The sequence below is a fragment of the Acanthopagrus latus genome, chromosome 9, assembly GCF_904848185.1.
Source record: "Acanthopagrus latus isolate v.2019 chromosome 9, fAcaLat1.1, whole genome shotgun sequence".
Lineage (NCBI taxonomy): Eukaryota > Metazoa > Chordata > Actinopteri > Spariformes > Sparidae > Acanthopagrus > Acanthopagrus latus.
The window spans coordinates 14,787,326-14,807,448 of record NC_051047.1 but is presented as its reverse complement, the minus strand read 5'-3'; the positions used below and the strand labels follow the sequence as shown (position 1 = coordinate 14,807,448).

The window sequence follows — 20,123 nt, the reverse complement described above, 5'->3', positions numbered from 1 at the left end:
TGGTTCAAATGAATATTTCTTTTATTTTGTAGGTGTGTATTTGCCCCCATTGTCCTGGAAAAGGAGAGAGAAACTGTAAACATAACAAATATACTATTTTTGTCAATAGTAAAGGAGGGACTGGCATATTCATCAATCATAAATGAAATAAAAATTGTAAATGAAAGGTTAACTCAATCACTTTACAAATAATCCTTTAAACTGACCAGCTCTTTTTGGCCAGAACACCTGCATCCTGCATGTGCCCTTCTAAAATCAGCATCACTTAACAGATTTAATTATAATTGTCGCCTCTCTGCTACAGTCAATGTCAGCTGTGTCTTTTAATTCTCTAATCAGTGGTCGGCAGGACCGCTATCACCATCCCCATGCAGCTTCCCACTCAATACAGACATCCCAAAACACACACAGACTGGTTTTTTGTCAAATGTTTTATTGAGTGTAGACATCTGGGCTACTGTAAAACATGCATTATCTGCTGAAGGGGGAGAGGAGCAGGTGGCATTGTCCCCGCTGTCAGCTGTGTCAGTGCTGGCACCCGTGATGGAGATTAATGAAGTATCTGGAGAGTAATATGCTCCTTCAAATGCTGCTACAATTTGGAGTGGGGGCCGATCCTGATCTTAAATAGCAAAGCTGTCAGAGTTTACTGAACCTGTGCTTTGGCTCAGAGGGGGGACCCGATTCTACAGGACCAGGGAACAGAGAGTCAGACTGCGGCAGTGGGTGTCAGGCCAAACAGAGACAACAAAAAAGGGGGGGGGGGGGGTAACAAACGCAGTCAGTGATGTAAACAAACAGATTGTTCTTGTGTCACTTTTTCTTTGGTGCATTCGGCGCGTTAAATTTGAAAAAGATGATGTCTCCGTCTTCAACGATGTAGTTTCTTCCCTGTTGTCTGTACTTCCCTGCTGCCTGTAAGATAACAAAGAAAAAAATATTCATTGTTCAAATGAATGAACAAAAAACTGCATCATGTACAGGTTATAGACTGATATATAATTTAGCTATAATATAAAGAACAGTATAACAAAGTGCACTGTAAATTCAAACCAGTTTCCAAGCCGTTTGTGAAACAGACAAGAAATGTAACCTATGTAATCTATATGCCATGAATCCCAAGGGTTAACATGCAACCAATATCACAATCTTTGATTAAGATTAAATGTAGTCATCATTTGAAATATTGAAAATATCTTTTCCTTAAACTTAAGCAGGGTGCTTTTGTCGCCTAAACCCAACCAAAGACTGGATGCGTAACCCTGGACTCTGGTGAGACAATCTTCGACTTTGTTGTTTGTACTTTTATAATTGTGGTGTTTCATTTTAGTCAAAGAAATGTGGTGCAGGCACGAAATACTGTTGTGCTGAAAGTCCTGAAGAATATGCTAAATTAGGAACTGCTGTGACACTATGCATGTGAAAAATATTGGAAAATAACAGTGCAGGATTAGTAGCCATTTATTATAGCCATCGATTTTACAGCCTCAACATATTACAGCAATATTTTTTTTGCTTTTTTATCATTTTTTTATTTGTTCTTTCACAAAATGTTAACACAATGGTAAATAATCATCAGTAATGAGGATATAATGACCAACCGTTGGGTAGGTTCAGAAATGCAGCCTTTAAAACCAGAAAAAACAAACAAACAAAACAAACAAACAAAAAAAAAACAGTGAGGCCATATCATGATATAATGATCTCCACAGGCTTGGAGGATATTTAGTCTCATATCACCACAGCGATATAATTTCGCTGTATTGACACATACAAAAACTTTACTGCAATTCTAAGTGACATATTCTACGCCTCCCCCCTCTCTCTATAACAGACACACACACACAGGCACACACACTTGCATCCATGTTTTGTCCAGGGGGTGCCTGAATTCCCACTGAGTGAATAATCCTCTCTTCTGCCCATTTCAGTTTCATGTGCACAAGCACAAAATGTTAATAAGTCTTTGATTACAGCACTATCAAACTTCTCAAGGAAACAGAATAAGTTCTAACATTTCTTTTGTGTACAGTAAGTGTTTGTTCTCCTTCCCGGCAAACTCCAAAATAATTGACTTGAAGTGCTAATATGGACAGGTTTATGCATTCTGGTTCTGCACAGCGCACAATTAATTAGAAGAATCAATGTCCCTTTAAAAGCTCAGGAGACCATTTAATCCAAGCTCAATACCACCAGAAACACTGGATGGAGAGGGAGACAGGGAAAAAAAAAAAAAAAATCAATGGCTATTTGTGATTCCTGAGTATGTATTAAACCAGACACGTCTAACTGGTTCATTTGCACTTGAAAGCAGCCATCTGGAGCAGCAAGCTTGGCTTAAGCAGATATGATTACTAATAATGTGATATCCCCGTACACTGGCCCTATTCAGGCAGCCTATTCCCACAACTGGCATTAAATAGCATGGACCTTAATGCCACAGTCAGAAACGCTCCATGTTCTTATGAGGCCCGAAAAGGGATTAGTAAGAGAGCATGCAGTAAGGACCTGACACTCAGATCTCAACCCTGGATAACAATGACGAAACTCCCCAGAGAGCCGCACATTTCACCCTCTGTTTGCAGCTTATGGAGGGTGTGGACAATACACTGGCGCTGCATTAAATACTTATTAAAAAAGGCTTGAATAGTAAAGAGATTTAAATGTTTTCATAGCGCTACCTTTCCACGCTGGTCCCTGCAGGTCCCTGTGTGTCAGCGTAATTACATTAGTTGAGTCTGTAAGTGGGCACATAGAGTTGATGGTGACGATAGTGGGATTGTAACAGCATGGCTTACAGCTGCGGCTCACAAATGTCATACACATGGCAAGGTTAGAATCACTTTAATTTAATTAGCGGAGAATTGAATTTAAGAAGTGTTCCCGTGCAGAATGTAAATTAGGAAAAAAAAAAAGAGCATCTTTGAAATGAAAGGCATCCTACAGCTTTGATTAACTGATTATTAACTCTGTACCTTCAATTACTAAATTACAGTTTGCCCATATGAAAGTAAATGCCAAACCTCAAAAAAAGAAAGAAAGAAAAAAAAAACACTTGCGGTGAGCGCTCAGAAGCTTTTTGCTGCTTCACAAATTCACCATGAAATCAGTTATTACATCTGACAGGAGCGTGCACACGGACAACCCACGCGCCAGTTAATAAAAGGTCAAAACAAACACTGGCCATCATAAAAACAAGATATGCAAGTCACATTTCTGCGCTACCCAGCCATGAAACAGTCCTTATTTGAGGAATTTCACACTTTATTTAACTTGCCGCCTTATATCACTGTCACTTGCCTGCCGCAGAGGCTCGGGGATTTGGCAACAGAGAGCTCTAAGCTAACAGCGCACTCTATAGATCTGATAAATGCCTGGTGAGGTGAAGAAGTGCTACCTCTGAGCGACGGAGCAAGAGCTACCATCAGCCAGTTAAGACACATTGTGATAAAGATATGCACAGCTGGAGCAGAATGGCAGTGTTTAGAGCCAGAATCAGTTGGCTTGTCAGGAGTGGTGCTGGAGTGTGTGCAGTAATTTCTTCCCCTGAGTAAAGGTGAAGAGCAGTTTGCAGTAGGAGCTGTGTGGTGACTGTCAGCTCCACTGATCACAGGAGACTTCCCCTCATCCTCTGGCACCCTGACTGCTCACCTTGACAGCGGTCTCGCTGCCTTCCTCTTTAAAATCCTGGAATTTCATTACTTCCGCCATAATGAAGCCCTTCTCAAAGTCTGTGTGGATCTTCCCCGCAGCCTGTGGAGCCTTAGTTCCTTTCTGTCACAGGGAAGGAAAAAGAGAGGACAAATGAATTGTTTTGGAGAAGATGGATTACAGCATGCGAGCGACATGGTGTTTGATAGGGCGATAGCGTCGTGAGCATCACTCGGGGGTGTTTTCAGTCAGGGGTATTCTCGCCTCAGGCCTGATTTCTGGATAGCTTTCCACTCGGCTGTGCCCTGCTAGGGCAGCCTGGACACCGATAAGGACCCAGCACTGCTATCAATGCCTTCTGATTCCCATTCCGTGGTGGTATTGATTTCTGTCCAAGCAATCTTGCCTCATTGTGGGTCGCTGCTCGGCTCTCTGGTCATGACAGCAAGAAGACCCAGTGTTGCAGTGAGAGGCCATGGTGGCACAGACCTCACTGCATCAGGCCTCGCTATTTTGGCACAGCAGTGCCATTGAAATTCATCTTAAACAAGAGCTACAATGATTTATCTATTAATGGCCTACCATTTTAATAATCCATTTTGAGAGGAAAAAAAGGGAAAGTTCCAAATTCTAGATCCTTCAATGTGAATCTTTTCTGTTTTTTTCCCTCTTTTATGACTCCTCTGTTCATATAACTAGAGAATATCCTGATTATTTGAAAATTAATGTGGAAACTGAAGTGATTCCCATTCAGTATACAAAATCTGAAAGATCTGCTTAGTGACATAAGTTATTGGACAGGATGTCATTGTCTGATAATTTCAATCCTTTATGAAAATGGTCGCTCAAGTTGTGTTCAGGGGATTTAAGCATCCTGCATCGTGGAAGTTTGAACTGAAATATCTGATGGGATGGACACAGTATACAAATGTTTCTGAAAAAGTAGTTTTGCTGTAAAAAGTAGCTCTCTGGTCATGACAGCAAGCAGGCCCAGTTGCAGTGAGAGGCTGAGGTGGTGCAGACCTCACTGCATTAGGCCCCACACCAGAGTGATGTCACTGACATTCATTTAATGATTGCAATGATTGGCAATGGTTGGCAAATAATAAAACTAAAGGTGTACCATGTAGTTTTGGAAAAGAAATCCAAAGTCAAAAAGGTCACATTTACAGTATTGATTGGATTTTAATACAATCTACAGTATTTACTTAACTGAATAAACAAGCTGTCCTTAGATGGTAATTACGCTCCCAGGATGCTGTATGAAACTGTATGAAATGGTGTTGACCTGTGATGACAGTTTGTTTATCACAAACTGTATTCCGGTGAAGTCACAGAAAAAGTATGTAATTGGATTACAGATACATTCAGTAAAAAGATTACTAACAGGAGTACAATTTAACTGTAAAGAATGATAAACATAACTGTAATATCTTAATGATATATCTTTTCTGTTGTGTTTATTTGCATATGTTTGGTATTGAGATAATCCAAAAATAACGTAAAGTTATCAAGTTACATTACTTCAATACTGTGATATTTAGATTAGGTTACTGACTACATTTTTGACAGGTAATTAGTGACAGTATTGGAATACACCCCCAACCCTGCTAACAGATTAATGAAGAATAAAATCAATTGACTAATCGACAATGAAAATAATCATTATTTGCAGCCCTTTTTCAAACCTTTCAATAACATTTCCCTGTGGTAGATGCAGGGTTACGGGGCTCTGTTATTGCTGCATTTAAACTGACGTTGACATTAATGATTGCATCTTCAAAACATACATTTAAATGCGATCCAAAAGTTATTTCAGATGCCAATTTACAAAAACACAAAATGGCAATTTCATAGTTTTATGAATTCTTTGTGCCTCGAATCCTCTTTAAAACTCTAACACACAACTGGTGACTGATAAAATGTGCAATTTATATGCGCTGAAATAATGCAGGGCGGAAATGACAAATGACCCAAATAAGTGACGTGGCTGCTGTGTATCATTATGACTCCTGCCTGTCGACCTGCTCTCCCTCTCTCTGCTCTACAGCTCTGTGCTCAGGAACTGTTGAGCAGTTTTAATTATGTATATAATCAGGTTGGGGTCAACATATTTCATGCCAAAAGAATGATGCGTATTTAATGACTCTAATACATTACCATCTCTTTGCAATCTCATTGACGGAGTGCTTGTGAGTTTAACTACCATTAATCAGCATCAAGGTTTGTCTATCTGGAGAAAAATAGATTAAGGGGGGGATTTTTTTCATATGGAGCACTACAAGAGATCCACATTGTCCTAGTTAAGAGCTATGCAGAGCAGGCTGATAGATAATGGTCACCTCGAGGCTGCCTAATAAAGCATGTTAAAGGGCTTGGGAACACGACATTACTGAGTGTAGTTTTTACAATGCAAGATGTATTGGCTTAATATAGTTACTCACTGATGCTTACCTGACTAAATGCCCCTCACACACAATCAAGGCTGGCTGTAATCAGTTATGTCGTGGAGGATGAGCGCGCCTTTTGAGGACGCCTTTGAAGTGTTTTGGGAGTTTTTTTGGTAAATAGCACGGACATCAGTCATGCTGAGACGAGCGTGATGTCACCTGACAGAAATGTTATGTGTCCCGTGTTAAATAAAAACTAAGGGGGTGAGATCACCTAACCCCTCCGGCCTGTCTGAGAAGAAAATATTTACAGGAAGTTCCTGTTCGCAAACTGCCTGTGTGGACATCTTTTATACGATCAGCAACAATGCACGCTTTAATGATATTAAATAATATCTCAACTAACGTATTTAAAGGTGGCTTTTCCTTACAGCACTGAAAAGAAAATCTGATCCAGTCATTGTAAAATAAATCAGGCTGATTATTTCTGATCATTTGCCACATAGAAGTAAATTTTGCATTTCTGATCAAAACAAAAATATTTGCCTAAAGTCAGCATGGGGGCGTCTTGTTGGCAGGCAGTCTGAGGATCACGCTGTATAACTGTGGCATCCTGTATTCATATCTGACCGGGGGGGTTTGTTACCCTCTCTACTTCTATTGCTTTTTCTTTTCTTGGTGCAATTGAAATATGTACTTTTTGTGGTTGTTATGTTAATTCAGACTCCAGCAAGACTAGCCACCACTATATTAAAGCTATCCAATTATAATAATAAAAAGTAGAATCCAATTAAAGCTGTTGCAGCAGCCATTGTGTCTGTATGTTCATGTTTTCTCAACGGTGCACAGTGTATTTGAATTTGCACTTTTTTTTCGGTGGTGGATTGTTAACAGTTTTTGGCTGCATACAAGGTCTGATGCTGGACAATCACTATCCTAATGCCATTTATTTCAGTTGGTACACTGCAAAAACTCAAGATCACAGTGACCATTTTGCGTTAAAAGATTCCATTAAACTTGATACAAGGCACAATCACCTAACAAAACACATTTCTGTTTTTAGACATCACAGTTTCATTTAATCTCAACAAATGCATGTTTTACTTGTTCCATTGGTCGATATTTTACTGATTACAAGGACAATAACCCTTGCATTCATCATTTTTAACTTATTTTTAGAATGCCATTTTTTCCAGTATACTTAATTACCCCAGCTAAGCTAAGCATGTAAATAAGATCATGACAACACCATGACATGTTTTGAAGATGTGATTGAATCTGAATTTGATTTGACTGGCTTGATTTTCCCACACATCTTAATGTTGTGCAGGAAGACTGATATGAAACACAGTTACAGATGAAATGTTATCATTGATCTTTAGTTATTTGTTATGACATATAAATTGAAATCTAGTCTGATTTAGTAAACTAAGAAGGCTCAAATTCATACATCTGTCAATATCTTATAACATGCTTGCGTATTTCCTGACTTTTGAAGAGAACAAAAAGAAAACAGGTTGAAACTTTTAAAAGATCTAAAATCCTGCTCTTGAACTTCTAGAAGAACCTGTTCAGCCAAAGATGTGTGATCCACAACACAAACACATCTCCTCATGTATGACCTGTAAATGCAAAGGTAATGTCAATTCTAACGAGTTTTAAAGAGGCACTTGCAATAACGGTCAACACTGTATTGATACTTCCAAATAAACTTAATTTATGAAAGCATATTCAACAAAGATAACTGGAGAACCCTCCTTATTAGTTATGAGTAAATGTGGAAAATAAGGATGTTCACATTCAGGGAACAAAACCTCAATGATCTGCTTGGTGATGAGTTACTGGACTAGATTAAATTATGTAAAAATCGATTATTTTTAAAAAAAATGTCATCTCAGTTACATTTAGGGGATGTAAAGCATTCTGCATCTCGGAAGTTTGATTTTAAACTCCTGTAAAAACTGCTAAAAGTCCCTCGAAATATTCTGATGGGATGGGAAAATATATCATTAAGTTTGACAGGATATAACACTTCCTCAAAAAGTTAATCAAATCCACCTATGATCTTACAATATGTAACTCCTGACTAGTCAGATACTTTATTATATCTGTGCTCAATCCCTCTATTTGCTCGAGAAAAAAATCAAAACAAGAATTTCTACACAATACCAGCATGCAAAGCCAACATCTGTATTGATGTAAATCCTGCGATCCTGTTACACAAAGCTCTCAGCGGCCCGGGCTCAGTAAACTGAGACACACAAGGAGGAGGAGCCCCCGGCAAGGCCCACAAACAGTCGAATGAAAAGCGACATCAATTTTGGCACAGACAACCTCCGTCACACAGATTAGGCAGGCACAATGCACCGGCTCCTTATCTTCAACGGCAGGAGGAGGGCAGGCAGATCTGCACAGGATGGAAACATTCTCATGGACGTAATGGGCAAAATCAATTGTTGCCCTCCTCAATCAATGTAGCCCCCACTTTCACTGTTCAGCAGCTCACCAGTAATTGAAGTTATCCTTGGCCTGTAATGACTGGCTAAAGCACAACCATGACAAAGTTGAAAGTGTGTGATATCAGTGAGGGTGCCAGCAGGGTGGAACGTGGGAGACTGCGTGGATTCGTTTGTGTATGTGTGTGTGTGTGTGTGTGTGTATGTGGCACACACCCTCACACTCGCATGCACGTGCGCAGCAGGAAGCTGGCTCTTACCCGCACGGTCCATGCGCGGACCTCGTCTGGTCCGGCAGTGAAGAAGTACTCCAGCTGCAGGGCTGCGTAGCCGAACTTGATGATCTTGCTCAAGGCACTGGCGGAGAGAAATTTCAGTTTGAATCGAGGGGTCTGAACTGTTTGAGTATCATTTATTGCCACTGATGCCCAGACAAAGTTCACTCCAGTGGCAAGGCCCCATTCATTCCACTATAAACTCATTTGGTGAATAAGATGGGTCACTTCGTTTCACACAAGACATTCAACTCTCCAATGGTTTCTTTGATTAATTGCAAAGCGTGTGGACTCATTTAGCATTTTTAAGAATTCAACCCGATGCCTCGCTCGGCACCGAGAAGGAAAAAAAAAAAAAATCTGCTGTCACAATTTTTCTTTCCATAGAGGTTTTCACATGAGAACAATAAACCCAAAATGCCCAAGTTATAATTATACCTACAGATGACAGATGACAGTTAAAAACTTAATTTAGAGGAAAACCCTTTGACTGAGTTGTTCGGTAAGAAGAGGGATCCTTTGCTTTATAATGGTAATTACTCTGCCATTTATTATTCTATCAGCACATGCAATTAAAGGAGTGCATGGAGGACACAGCTGATAATAAAGTGTGGGGAGACTGAATGCTAATTAACCTCTGCGTCTTGCACTCCGTGCAGTACGCCTGCCTCTCGTCTTCGCTCATGTCCTGGAGCTGGCTCTCCAGGCCGCCGCTGAACGGGATGACCAAGGCTCCGGGGTCGTGACTGTCCACCCACTCCTTGATTTTCACCAACCTGGTAGAGAAGCAGCATCCACAGAAGTAGTTGGATGACTTGATTATCATGAGAGTGTCTGTTATCCGCCTGGCGCATGCATATTCATGACAGCAGCTGAACGAACATATGAGCGTTTGCAGGAGACTGTGCTCCAAAGGTGGCCTTCTGTCTCAGAGAGTTCGACTTTGTTTTCATGGAAAACTTTCAATAAAAGGTTTGACTGGTACAAACATATAAAGCGTAGACTTTAAAAGCAGCTGCAGAAATACCGTGCTGTAAAAATACTTCTTTACTAAGGTTGTCACAATTCTAGAATGTTCAACTTTGATACAATACATGTGCGAGAGATGTTTGTCATTTTTTTTTTCATTTCTCTCTTTGATACCTCAATATATCAAAAGTGGATACTGGATTGTTTTAAAGACATGGTATCAAAAAAGTATGCAAGTATCAGGTAGATTAAAGGGTCAGTATTACTGATACATTGTGTGTTAGAAGCATTTTACTTTTGGACAGTTTAATATGCAAAATCACCAAAACATTTTCTGTCTATAAACAAGTCTTAAAAAACATATTTCTTTCTTTCTGTGCACTATAATGTTTCAAATTGTTTTTAAAAGGCACACAAATCTCCATACAAAAAAGAGACAGGGCTTTTGATACATGGAGGAGCTAACATGAGCTTTAGACGTAGGCCTTCTATAAAGCCATAGGTTTACATTCATATCTGTCAACATTGTAGCAATACAGGCTTGTATTTTGAATTAGGTGAGTACAGTGGAAGAATATAGGACTGTATATCAACGTTGTGCTAAAAAAAACAGCAAAAGTCAAAGGTCATAACAAGCTGCTTTCACAGTCGACCTATGGTTGTTTATCTGATGAGGACAGGCTGAAAAAGTTACATAGTGCACCTTTAATTTGAATCAAGTCGTTTAAAATTGATTGTGGAAGGAAGTGTTTGTATCTTGAAACAAGAAACAATAATAATATAATATCCAAAATCTAAATGACTTGGTTGCTGATAAAAATGACTTGTAGGAGCACATGTGTTTGAAGCAGATCAAATATTTTGAATAAAACATAAGGAAATGAATCAGAAAGATTGTTTTATGTGTTTTTGCAGAACAAATAGTAAAACACAAGATGTCTCCTGCTTCACTGTGTAGTCTGTTCTCAGTGTTTGTGCACTGGAGGCTTCAAGTTTCCACATCACTCTTGTGTATGCTGAATATTCGACCAGGATTGGTCTTTTAAGTATTTGTGATGTCACAAATCACACTCATGGGCCCGCCTCTTAGGTCAGATTTTCAATGAGCACATTTTGAGCGGTGAATGTGGAAACAGCCTTTTAGTGTCAAACTCTGCACATACATCATTCTACACAGTGAAGCTCAAGGAACAAGAGGAAAGATGGATTTTTGACATAAAACACACAAGCTTTTAGTCTGTCGCCTATTTTTTTTTACCATAATAAACAAGCCGAACATATGCCATGAAGAGAGGAAGAAGAAGGTCTAACTTAAGTTTTCCCTCATGAACGTCTTTGTCATTCTCTTTACCACCTGAGCTTTCTTTTTTCTCTCTCTCTCTCTCTCTCTGTTTTCCAGTGCAGCAGGACACCTGACATTGCAGGACAAAGATATCCTCGTACTTAATGGTAACTCTCAGCCAGAACAATATAAGGGGGTTGGGGCAATTATGAGATTAGCCCCACATGCTCTCAGGCTGGGATTGGACAGGTCTCAAAGAACAGCATCACACAAATCCATTTTCACACGGCGGCTCCGACAGAGCTCCTAGGCTGGATTGATTCTGAGGGGTCCCTGTCATTATCTGTAATCCTAGTTTCCTGTTTAAAGCCCATAAGAATCAAAGACTGGGAGGCACCCAACCACCTCAATACCACATCTATTTCAATAACAATGTCACCGCTTTATCACCTACAGCACCATAATGCTGCTCCTACCTAATGATTATCAATATACAATATATGACAGGGTAACGGGCGCGGGAAGAGCACACTTTTGCTTTGATTGGATGTTTTTCCCAACAAGCTGGAATAACACTGCAGGGTACATTTGAAATGAATCGTGTGCCAGTTTGTCTGTCTGTTCAGATGCACATCTATTAGGAGCCGTAACCTAATATTTCCCTTTCTGTTCGCGCTATGGATGCGGAGCTGACGTCTGACTGCCACCGCAACAAGGTAGTCGCCAATGTCTCACCAATAAAGGACAGAAAAATAAACACCTTGAGTCAAAAGCCCCCCCAAAAAAATGAAAACATAGGAGATGGCGGGCGCTCCAAGAGGGGAAAAAATCCAATCTGAGATAATAACAGCTGTAGTTTCTCACTTTTAGCAGCACAGCTGTCTATTTGGTGGCACGTTATTTGCATTCCTCAGGTATTGCGTACTCTACAGGCGGCTGAATAATGATTCACAAATCACTCTCTCCACACCAGTCAAGGGCTGTGATCCTTTGAATAGACCATTGTACCTGAGACTGTAATTGGTGAAGACTTGACAGAGCTGAGCCAAGCCAGCCAAGTAACAAAGAGGCTCTTGGTAGAAGGCTGAGGGATGATTTTAATAATGTGGAGCTGAGACGGAGAACGTGAGCTGCAAATGAGCGTGGGGGTCTCTGGGTCCTTGCACTGAGTGACACAGGACCAGACAAACACCTTGCCACAGGAACATGAAACACCCCCTTCCCTCAACTCCAGAAACAAAGCACTGTCAATTAAGAGCTTTGATGCTCCGTCAACACGACTCCCAAAACCAAATCTGTCAACTTCGCCGCTGTCTACCCATGCCACTTTGCAATTTGTACTTATGTCCATTCCAATTATTTGCGCGAAATTTTACATGGGTGTGTAAATTGGGGGAAAATATTTATGTAAAAACATGCTGTGGATTTCTTTTGGCCTTTGTTCTCATCCTTCAGTCATTCATGAAATTCTAAAATATAAAAGGTATTCGTGAAAATCTAACATTGAGAAGGGTTATGTTTTCTATTGTGATGCATGAAATTGGAGTTTTGCTCATATTTGATATGAGGATACTAGAAATTGTTACTCTGATTGTTGACACTGATACCAACAAAGGGCCGCTATGTAGTTTCGGAAAAGAAATGTGGAAATTCAGAGAGGTAATAGTCAATAACAATATTAATGGGGTCATAAAACAAACTCGGAAATATTAACCATTACCATAAGTAAATAAACTAGCTGTGCTCAGAGGAAAATAAGCTCCCCAGAACACCGTTTGAAACTAGGAAGGTGGCAGGGTCCGCCACATGTAAACAAAGTAGAACAGTAAGAAATTGTGTCTTTTATTGTTTATTTACTCATGAAAACAAAGGCAGTTTGTTTAGGCATGTAAATAAGTCAATAGATCTTTCTCTTCTGATAAAAATTTCCGTACAAAAAATGCATAGTGCACCTTTAAAGCCTCATTTTATCTGCTCATGTCGGGCAGATGCTGATACATAATTTTAAAGCCTCTATCGACCCACATTATTGGGCAGCCCATGTTTGCTGCACATCATGCCTATCAGTATCTTTTTCTCTGTCTTTGACATACGAAACTGTTTTATTCTTTAATGCAGAATTTATTATCTGCATATTGTTCACATCCTTTCACGAGAGGACCCTGAAAATTCAGTGTGGATTTTTGAGCTTCCACACTAGAAATAATACATAAAATATTGGTTCATGAAGGTCCTTTTTAAAAACGCTACAAGCTACACACATAAAATATTCACTGAGAAAGACTGTGTGTGTGTGTGTGTGTGTGTGTGTGAGCGTGTGTGTGTGTGTCTGTGCCTTGTCAGTCTCCCATTATGTCCCAGCACTGAGTGCCATCTCTCACTGCTCGCTTAATAGAAAGATTCAGCACTTTCTGCTCTTGATATCCCTCTCTGAACAAATGACGCCTGAAATTTTTATTCTTTTTATAATGGAATTCCAATGGCCTTTGCTGCAAATCAAGTGGAAATTTTTGCATATCAAGTGGGAAAAATTAAATGTTAACCACGTTTTAATGTGATTAAGGGTGACAGGGACATTATTTCTGCTAATCATTCACCGGCTTGAAGGCTCAAACAAAGCTGAGGAACGAGCCGTGTTTGTGCTTTTTCCCTGCTGCTCTCGATTCAGGGAGGAAAAATAGGTGTCTCGTATGTGCTCATATCAAACTTTAAAAAACCTAAAACATGATATCATTTCATGTGTTTGTTTGCTAGTTCATGCTAAAAAGAAGGCAATACGAGTCTGTTTATCTCACATCTAGATGTTGTGTTATCTGTACTGAGGATAAGCTTTGATGCCAGTTGTATTTACAATAGATCTAATTTAAAGCACAATATATTGTGAAATCACAAAAACAATTGGAGCTTCCACAACAGGCCAGCTCTGAAAGGAGACGTCCCACAGGGGGCCACCCTCTGGGGCTAGTCTATTTGTCTTTTTGTGTGGGAATCCTGAGAGGGGGGGGATAATTTCTGTGTTTCCGCATGCCTGGGGCTTCCCTGGGCTTTGTCAGAGCTTTGATCTGCTTAAATGGCTCAGGAGGGAAAAAACAATGGGAGCTCCGAGAGTACAGAGGCAGGCTACCTGAGACAATGACCTGGGCCTGTGTCTGACATACATTCATACAGGTTGGCTTTATTAGGAGTGCTTAAAGCCGGTTAAGCCTCTAAAAGGTGGGCCAACACCTCCAGATGGAGTGCTCCTTTCAGATGCAATTGAATGCTGCCAGACCTGAAGAGTAATCCACTACCTGCATCCACTTCACTGACACACCCACAGGTGCAGCAGGTAACTGAACGTGGGTATGAGCAGCGATAGCACAGACTCATCAAGTAATAAACCCCTCCGTTCCGCCTGTCCCCGTGTTGCAGGGACGAGCATCCTAAAGGGTTTGGATGCTGCGGCACACGGCGCACACTCCCTCCTCCTCCTCTTCCCCTCCTCTGTGAAGGGAGACAGAAATGAGAGGTATGAGCTCATGGTGGCTTTTTGAGGCTGGGAAGTTGGGGGCTCTGTGGGAAGCTTTTCATCCTCCCAGTGGTGAGCTCCTGAGCGACTAGAGTGCAGACGCTCTCTGCTCCCTGTGGCCATGGCCGGATGGAAAGACATTACACATCAGCCTCTGAGAACTGACAGAGAGCTGACACACACACACACACACACACACACACACACACACACACACACACACACACACACACACACACACACACAGAGTATCTCCAATATTGTCAACTTCTTTCAGGCTTCAAAGCAATCACGGGCTGGAGGAAACAGAACCCAGCACAGGCACAATGGGAGCAGCTTTAATTAAGAGCATCATCTCACATCGTACCTCGAGGGTGTGCTGGTAACAAGCCTTTTTTTTTTTTTTTCTTGAACAACTTTCTTTTCTGTGATAACTACACCCATTAAAATTTTTAAAAGACAAATCTTTGCCACTTTAAATGTTTGCACATGACGGATAAAAAACCCCCCTAACAAACCATTTGTCCCCGGTTCCGTTCTTATAGTGCTCGTTGAGGACACATTATCAAAGCCACGTCCTTGTTTAAGGCTATTTGTGAGGAGGCAAACATCAGAAATTCAAACCGTAACCCAGAGGAGTACATTGTACATCACCCAAAATAATTCTCTATATGGGGTATCCATGCTGTCATTCACGGCAGTTGACTGGGGGAGAGAAAATAAGGGGGCTGGGAGGGGGGAGAGAGAGAGGGGGGAGTCATCAAGATGTGACAATTGTGACAAGAGCAGGCAAAGTGTAGCGCCGAAGAACACCACACGGATTTCTCCATCTCTTCTCTTTTTTCTTCCCCCCAGGATGACAGCTTAATGTCTACCACATGCAATATTTATTCTCATCGTGTGTCAGACTGTCTAGCTGTCCCAGGGAGTACAAAGAATGCCACTTATTAGAATAAAAGCAGAAGGAAGGTAATCAAGGACATATGTAACATCAGCCAATCATGCCCCCTTTTCCCAGTCTCCCCCCCCCGATAACAGTTCAACAATAATCCTGATAATAAGGGTTCAGGAGCTGTATGTGGAAACACTAAATTCATTTATTTGTCTCATTAGAGCTGCCAAGGCTGCAGGCTGCTCACTGTGGCACGTCCGTTCGGCCTTAACCTGATCACAAACATAATAAAAATGAGCAGCTCGACAAAGCCAAAGCTATCAAATGTATTATTAGACAGGCTTGAAACTCGCAGACATTTCTTTTTCTTTTTTTTTATGTCGGGATGCAGTTTTACTGGGGAACAATTCCCAGGGTGCCTTCAGATGCAGGAGGTGTCTACATACGTTATGAAGCGCAGGAGCATCACTTGGCATTACGTCCTTGGGTTATGAGGCCTGATAAACGAGGGAGAAGCGACAATCTGCAGTGGATTTTGGAGAGCAAACCAATTCAACACAGGGTCATTAAAGAACAAACAACAAGAGGAAAAAGTCTCTGTTAGTCTCAAGTTTAGGGTCTGTCTCATTAGTTCTGACAACAGCCCTGTGTCTTCACCACCGGGACACAACAAAGACAACGGGGTGACATGTGACATGTCCTTTCATTACCTGGACCGGGGACAGTCAATAACCAGGCTAACTGGAACGACAGGACTTTATTAGCACCATCTGTTTCAGTTTTACTATACAGCCTCTCCTGTTGTTTTCTCCCATTGAAAGCTAGCTAAAGGCATCCATTAGGACTGACTGTGGGCAGTGGGTACACATCTTACCATGGGAAAGTGTTTCTCAGGATCCCACACTGCACAAGGAGAGAGTGGACGACTGTGCAGAAAATAAAGAGGAGCAAGTGGTCGTATATCTTCCTCATGGCTTTGAAAAGTGAACTCTTTACTCCCCAGATAGTAGTTCCTAAAAACTTGGATGGAGCCAGTGGTTTTGCACTCAATAAAGTTTCGGTTGTGTTTATGGGAATTATGGTTTGGAGTAGCTGAAGTGGGCTGCAGTGACTGCTTTCATGGAGTGGCTTTTGCAGTGAATCATAATAGTCTACCCCCCCAGCCCAGTTTTTCTTCTGTCTATGAATCTTGACGGGTACTCCTCAGAAATGGTTTGTCAAAATGATCCCACAAAGTCAAAATGCATGTTTAACTTATTAGTGGGATTCTTCAAAACCAAAAAAATGCATATGGCAAAATAAGAGTCGACAGATGAAGGATCCATTTCCATCACTATGTGTTTGAAGGCTAGGGGAAAACAGGTATAATCCTTACAGACAGAAGGTCAACAGCTGACATGCTGCAGCTCTTGTCAGGGCTTCCTTTACTTTAATTGCCAAAGCTCCTCCTACAGGCCAACTAGAGCATCAGACTCTGCTCACACATGTTTCTGCCTTTCTGCTCCTTCTTAAACTGTGGTTGGTTTTCTTTAAACTTAGCGCTAAAGCTTCTATAAAATCTGACAAGTTGCTCTTACCTCCAGGAATTGTTATATTTACTTACCAGGTTCTAGGATTGATTGATTGCCTTGAAAAAGGTAAGTGAATATAACAATTATTCCTAAATTTTGCTTTCTTTATATCTGCTCGTTAAGTCAACTTAAAATTGAGTTGTGTTACTTATAAATTTAACCATCATTAACAAGGTTTATAGTACATTAAACTTACTACTTAATGGTTATTTTACCATCAACAAATAATAACTTGCTTTACAAACCGTTTAGCAATTGTTCATCATCAAGTAGCTCGTTCTGGTCACACTATATAATAACCATGGTTAAAAAAAATGGTAAGTTGATAGTAAAAATAGTAATAGTAATTAATAGTTAATTAGCTTTTAACAAAGAAATGAAATGCTTTACTAACCATTTACACAGCAATTATTTGAAAAGTTTCAACTGATGTTTATAAAACTGTGCAAATGGTAAATTACTATTATAAATTATTGGTGTAAATAAATAAATACTGCACAGTTCATTTATTAACGTTACCTGGATGACCATTATACAATAGCAACTTATGTTAAGAAACAAGTATAACTGCTTAACAAATTGTTTATAAAGCATCTCATCATTTGTTACAGTGAAATAACTATTGAATACAACTAAACTATACATTTACCATTTATTAGTGATGGTTGCTATTTAGTGTTACCTAATGTTCTTATTGACAGAAAATCCCATAAAAAGACTAAAGCCAACAATACATTATTCACATACATCCTGTCTATGAGTCAGAAGGATGGTGCATGTGGGACTGACTGAAAATAAACTACATGTTGTTGTAATGAAGAAACATGTCATTCCAGTGCAACAGTGTGGCCTATTTATGTTTTTATTAGTTCTTGGACAACAGTGGAGAGCTGTTGTTCACAGGAATAAATTATAGCAGGTTTAGGCAACATGGACAACATTACATGGTTGAATCATTGTGGGTTTTGATCTTTTTCTGGGATTTGTTGACAAAAAGCAAAATATATAGTCAATCCAACTTCATCCTTTAACTTCTACAGAGTAAAGTATAATGAGTAGAACAGCCTGACACCTTAACATGAAACAAGGCCTTTTTAAAGAGATCAAACCGAGTCTCCTGAAGTTCTGAGACACACTGAAGCTGCCTTTTTTTTCAGCATCACACTTATCAGAAATGGCTCATGAGAGTACCAGCATGACATACATGTTTCTGAAGTACACCATGCCAGACAAATATGGAGGGAATTAATGATGAAAGATCAATTTATGCCTTTCGTGGGAAAGAAAATGGAAACTTAAAATGGTTGACTGGAAGAGCAGCTGTGGTATGTACCTACTTCAGCTGTGGCTTCCCAGCATGAAGCACAAAGACAGAGGTACCTAATGTAACACACATTACAAGCAAATCATGTTCAAATAAGTTTGAATGAGCGTAATAATAACACTCAAGGAACATCTATACAGACTAAAGGGAGAAGTACATCTGCCCATACCTATGCACGCACACTTTCATACAGGCAGGCAGGCAGACAAACACACACACACACACATACACACACACACACACACGCACACACACATATATCTATACACAGTTAATAAAAGCTCCAAGCAATGGTACCCTGCAGTTCTTACACTCACCAGGAAAACCCACACTGCAGAGGCACTCACAGACAGGTCACGCTTGCTAGTTTCCTTAAAGGTCACCTCATCTACTTAAGAGGCACCAATTTACTTTAATGCACATTGTCCAAAAGAAGGGGAAAAAAATAACAGAAAAAGAAATGACAGGAAAGAAAAAAGAAAAAAGAAAAACAACACAGCATATGTGCCGTTTTCTAAGCTGTGGCTTTTTTTTTGCAGCACATAATGTGACTGCTATCGGCTCTCTGAGGAGGATTAAATAAATATCTGATATCAAAACGATTAAAAGACTGATAAAGGCAGAGAGGCCACAAGCCCGTAAAATAAACAATAACTTAACTGACAAGTGAAAACACGCTAAGGCTGGGCCGGCTGCAGCCCCCACATCATCAACAGTGCTCTAATGACCCTCTCTAACACACAAACTACGGTATGTGGCAGCACAGAGGAAAAGTCTTCCAGGCAGCCCGCTGACGCCGAGGGAAGAGGAGAAAGCCTCTTGATAGACTCTTGTAGATGCCATTCCCTATCACGCAATGCCTCTCAGTCATAAACACATGACAAATGCGGCCTTAATCATTTTTTACGAGCGGGGATGTGCAGGGGGCAGTGCATGGTTAGAGGGGAGAGGGGAGCGGTGAGCAGCAGGCGGCCCCCTCTGCACAGAGGAGAGGGCTGTGTGGTAAAGTCTCCTCTGGAACATCACTCGGCCGGCGATCCTTTGATCTCCACACCGCAATTACGCCAGCATCCAAATGAGCATGGAGTCGCCTCTGAAACAGACTTCAAACATGCACATGTACGCATTCTCATACACATACACATACACTGTATAGGATTGGAGCCATGTGCTCCTCTCAACAGTAAATGATGTACTGTCTCCAGCAGAGAACCTGGGGATGAAAGGAGGCCTTGCTCCTCGTCTGATCCCTCCATTAATGATGGTTTGCTAAAGCTAATACTGTGTATTCTTGTCTAAACAAGGGCAGCCTGGTATGTGGTTCACATACTCCAAACAGGATGATCTTGGTTAACAATGGACTGTTTTTGGAGGCTGAGAAAGTCTGATGGAACTACTTGCTGCAACAATAATCGACTGTGTTCTCTTAACTGTCTCTAACACGTCCATGTTAGTGGACCGTTATACTGAGTTCAATGCACTTTCATGCCTTAAACATAAGTAAAATTAGTGACATTAACTGAAAGCCTGAATGTTCCAAAAAAAAACCCCAACAAAAATCTGAAATGAAAAAAAAAACAAAAAAAAACAGGAAACCTGTGAAACGCTCTGAATGGGTGTCCGGAGAGACACAGATAAGATTGGCTTATTTGCCTCATTCGAGGATTCGCCTGCTTTTCCTCCACACATTAAAGCTGAGATTGCAATTTGTCTAGCTGTTTGCTTTGAATAGTCCTTAACCGTATCATCATCTCAACTGTGCTGGTGGAAAAACACGGGGGCATGGCGACAGCCAAATGGCAGTC

General features: G+C 40.6%; 1 protein-coding gene across 5 annotated transcripts in view; it reads right to left on the bottom strand.

The window, feature by feature from the left end:
• Positions 1-362: 362 nt before the first annotated feature.
• Positions 363-20,123, bottom strand: part of LOC119025607 (obg-like ATPase 1) — a 52,208-nt gene continuing 32,447 nt past the window's right edge. For 2 of the 5 annotated variants that reach the window (XM_037109319.1, XM_037109320.1), the window contains 4 exons: positions 9,408-9,548; positions 8,758-8,854; positions 3,652-3,774; positions 376-915 (listed from right to left, as the gene is read on the bottom strand). In XM_037109319.1, coding sequence (XP_036965214.1) covers positions 814-915; positions 3,652-3,774; positions 8,758-8,854; positions 9,408-9,548 — 463 coding nt within the window. In that variant the 3' untranslated portion in view covers positions 376-813. Of the gene's footprint in view, positions 916-3,651; positions 3,775-8,757; positions 8,855-9,407; positions 9,549-20,123 lie in introns of all 5 variants that reach the window. The other 3 variants (XM_037109316.1, XM_037109317.1, XM_037109318.1) reach the window with 2 other exon arrangements.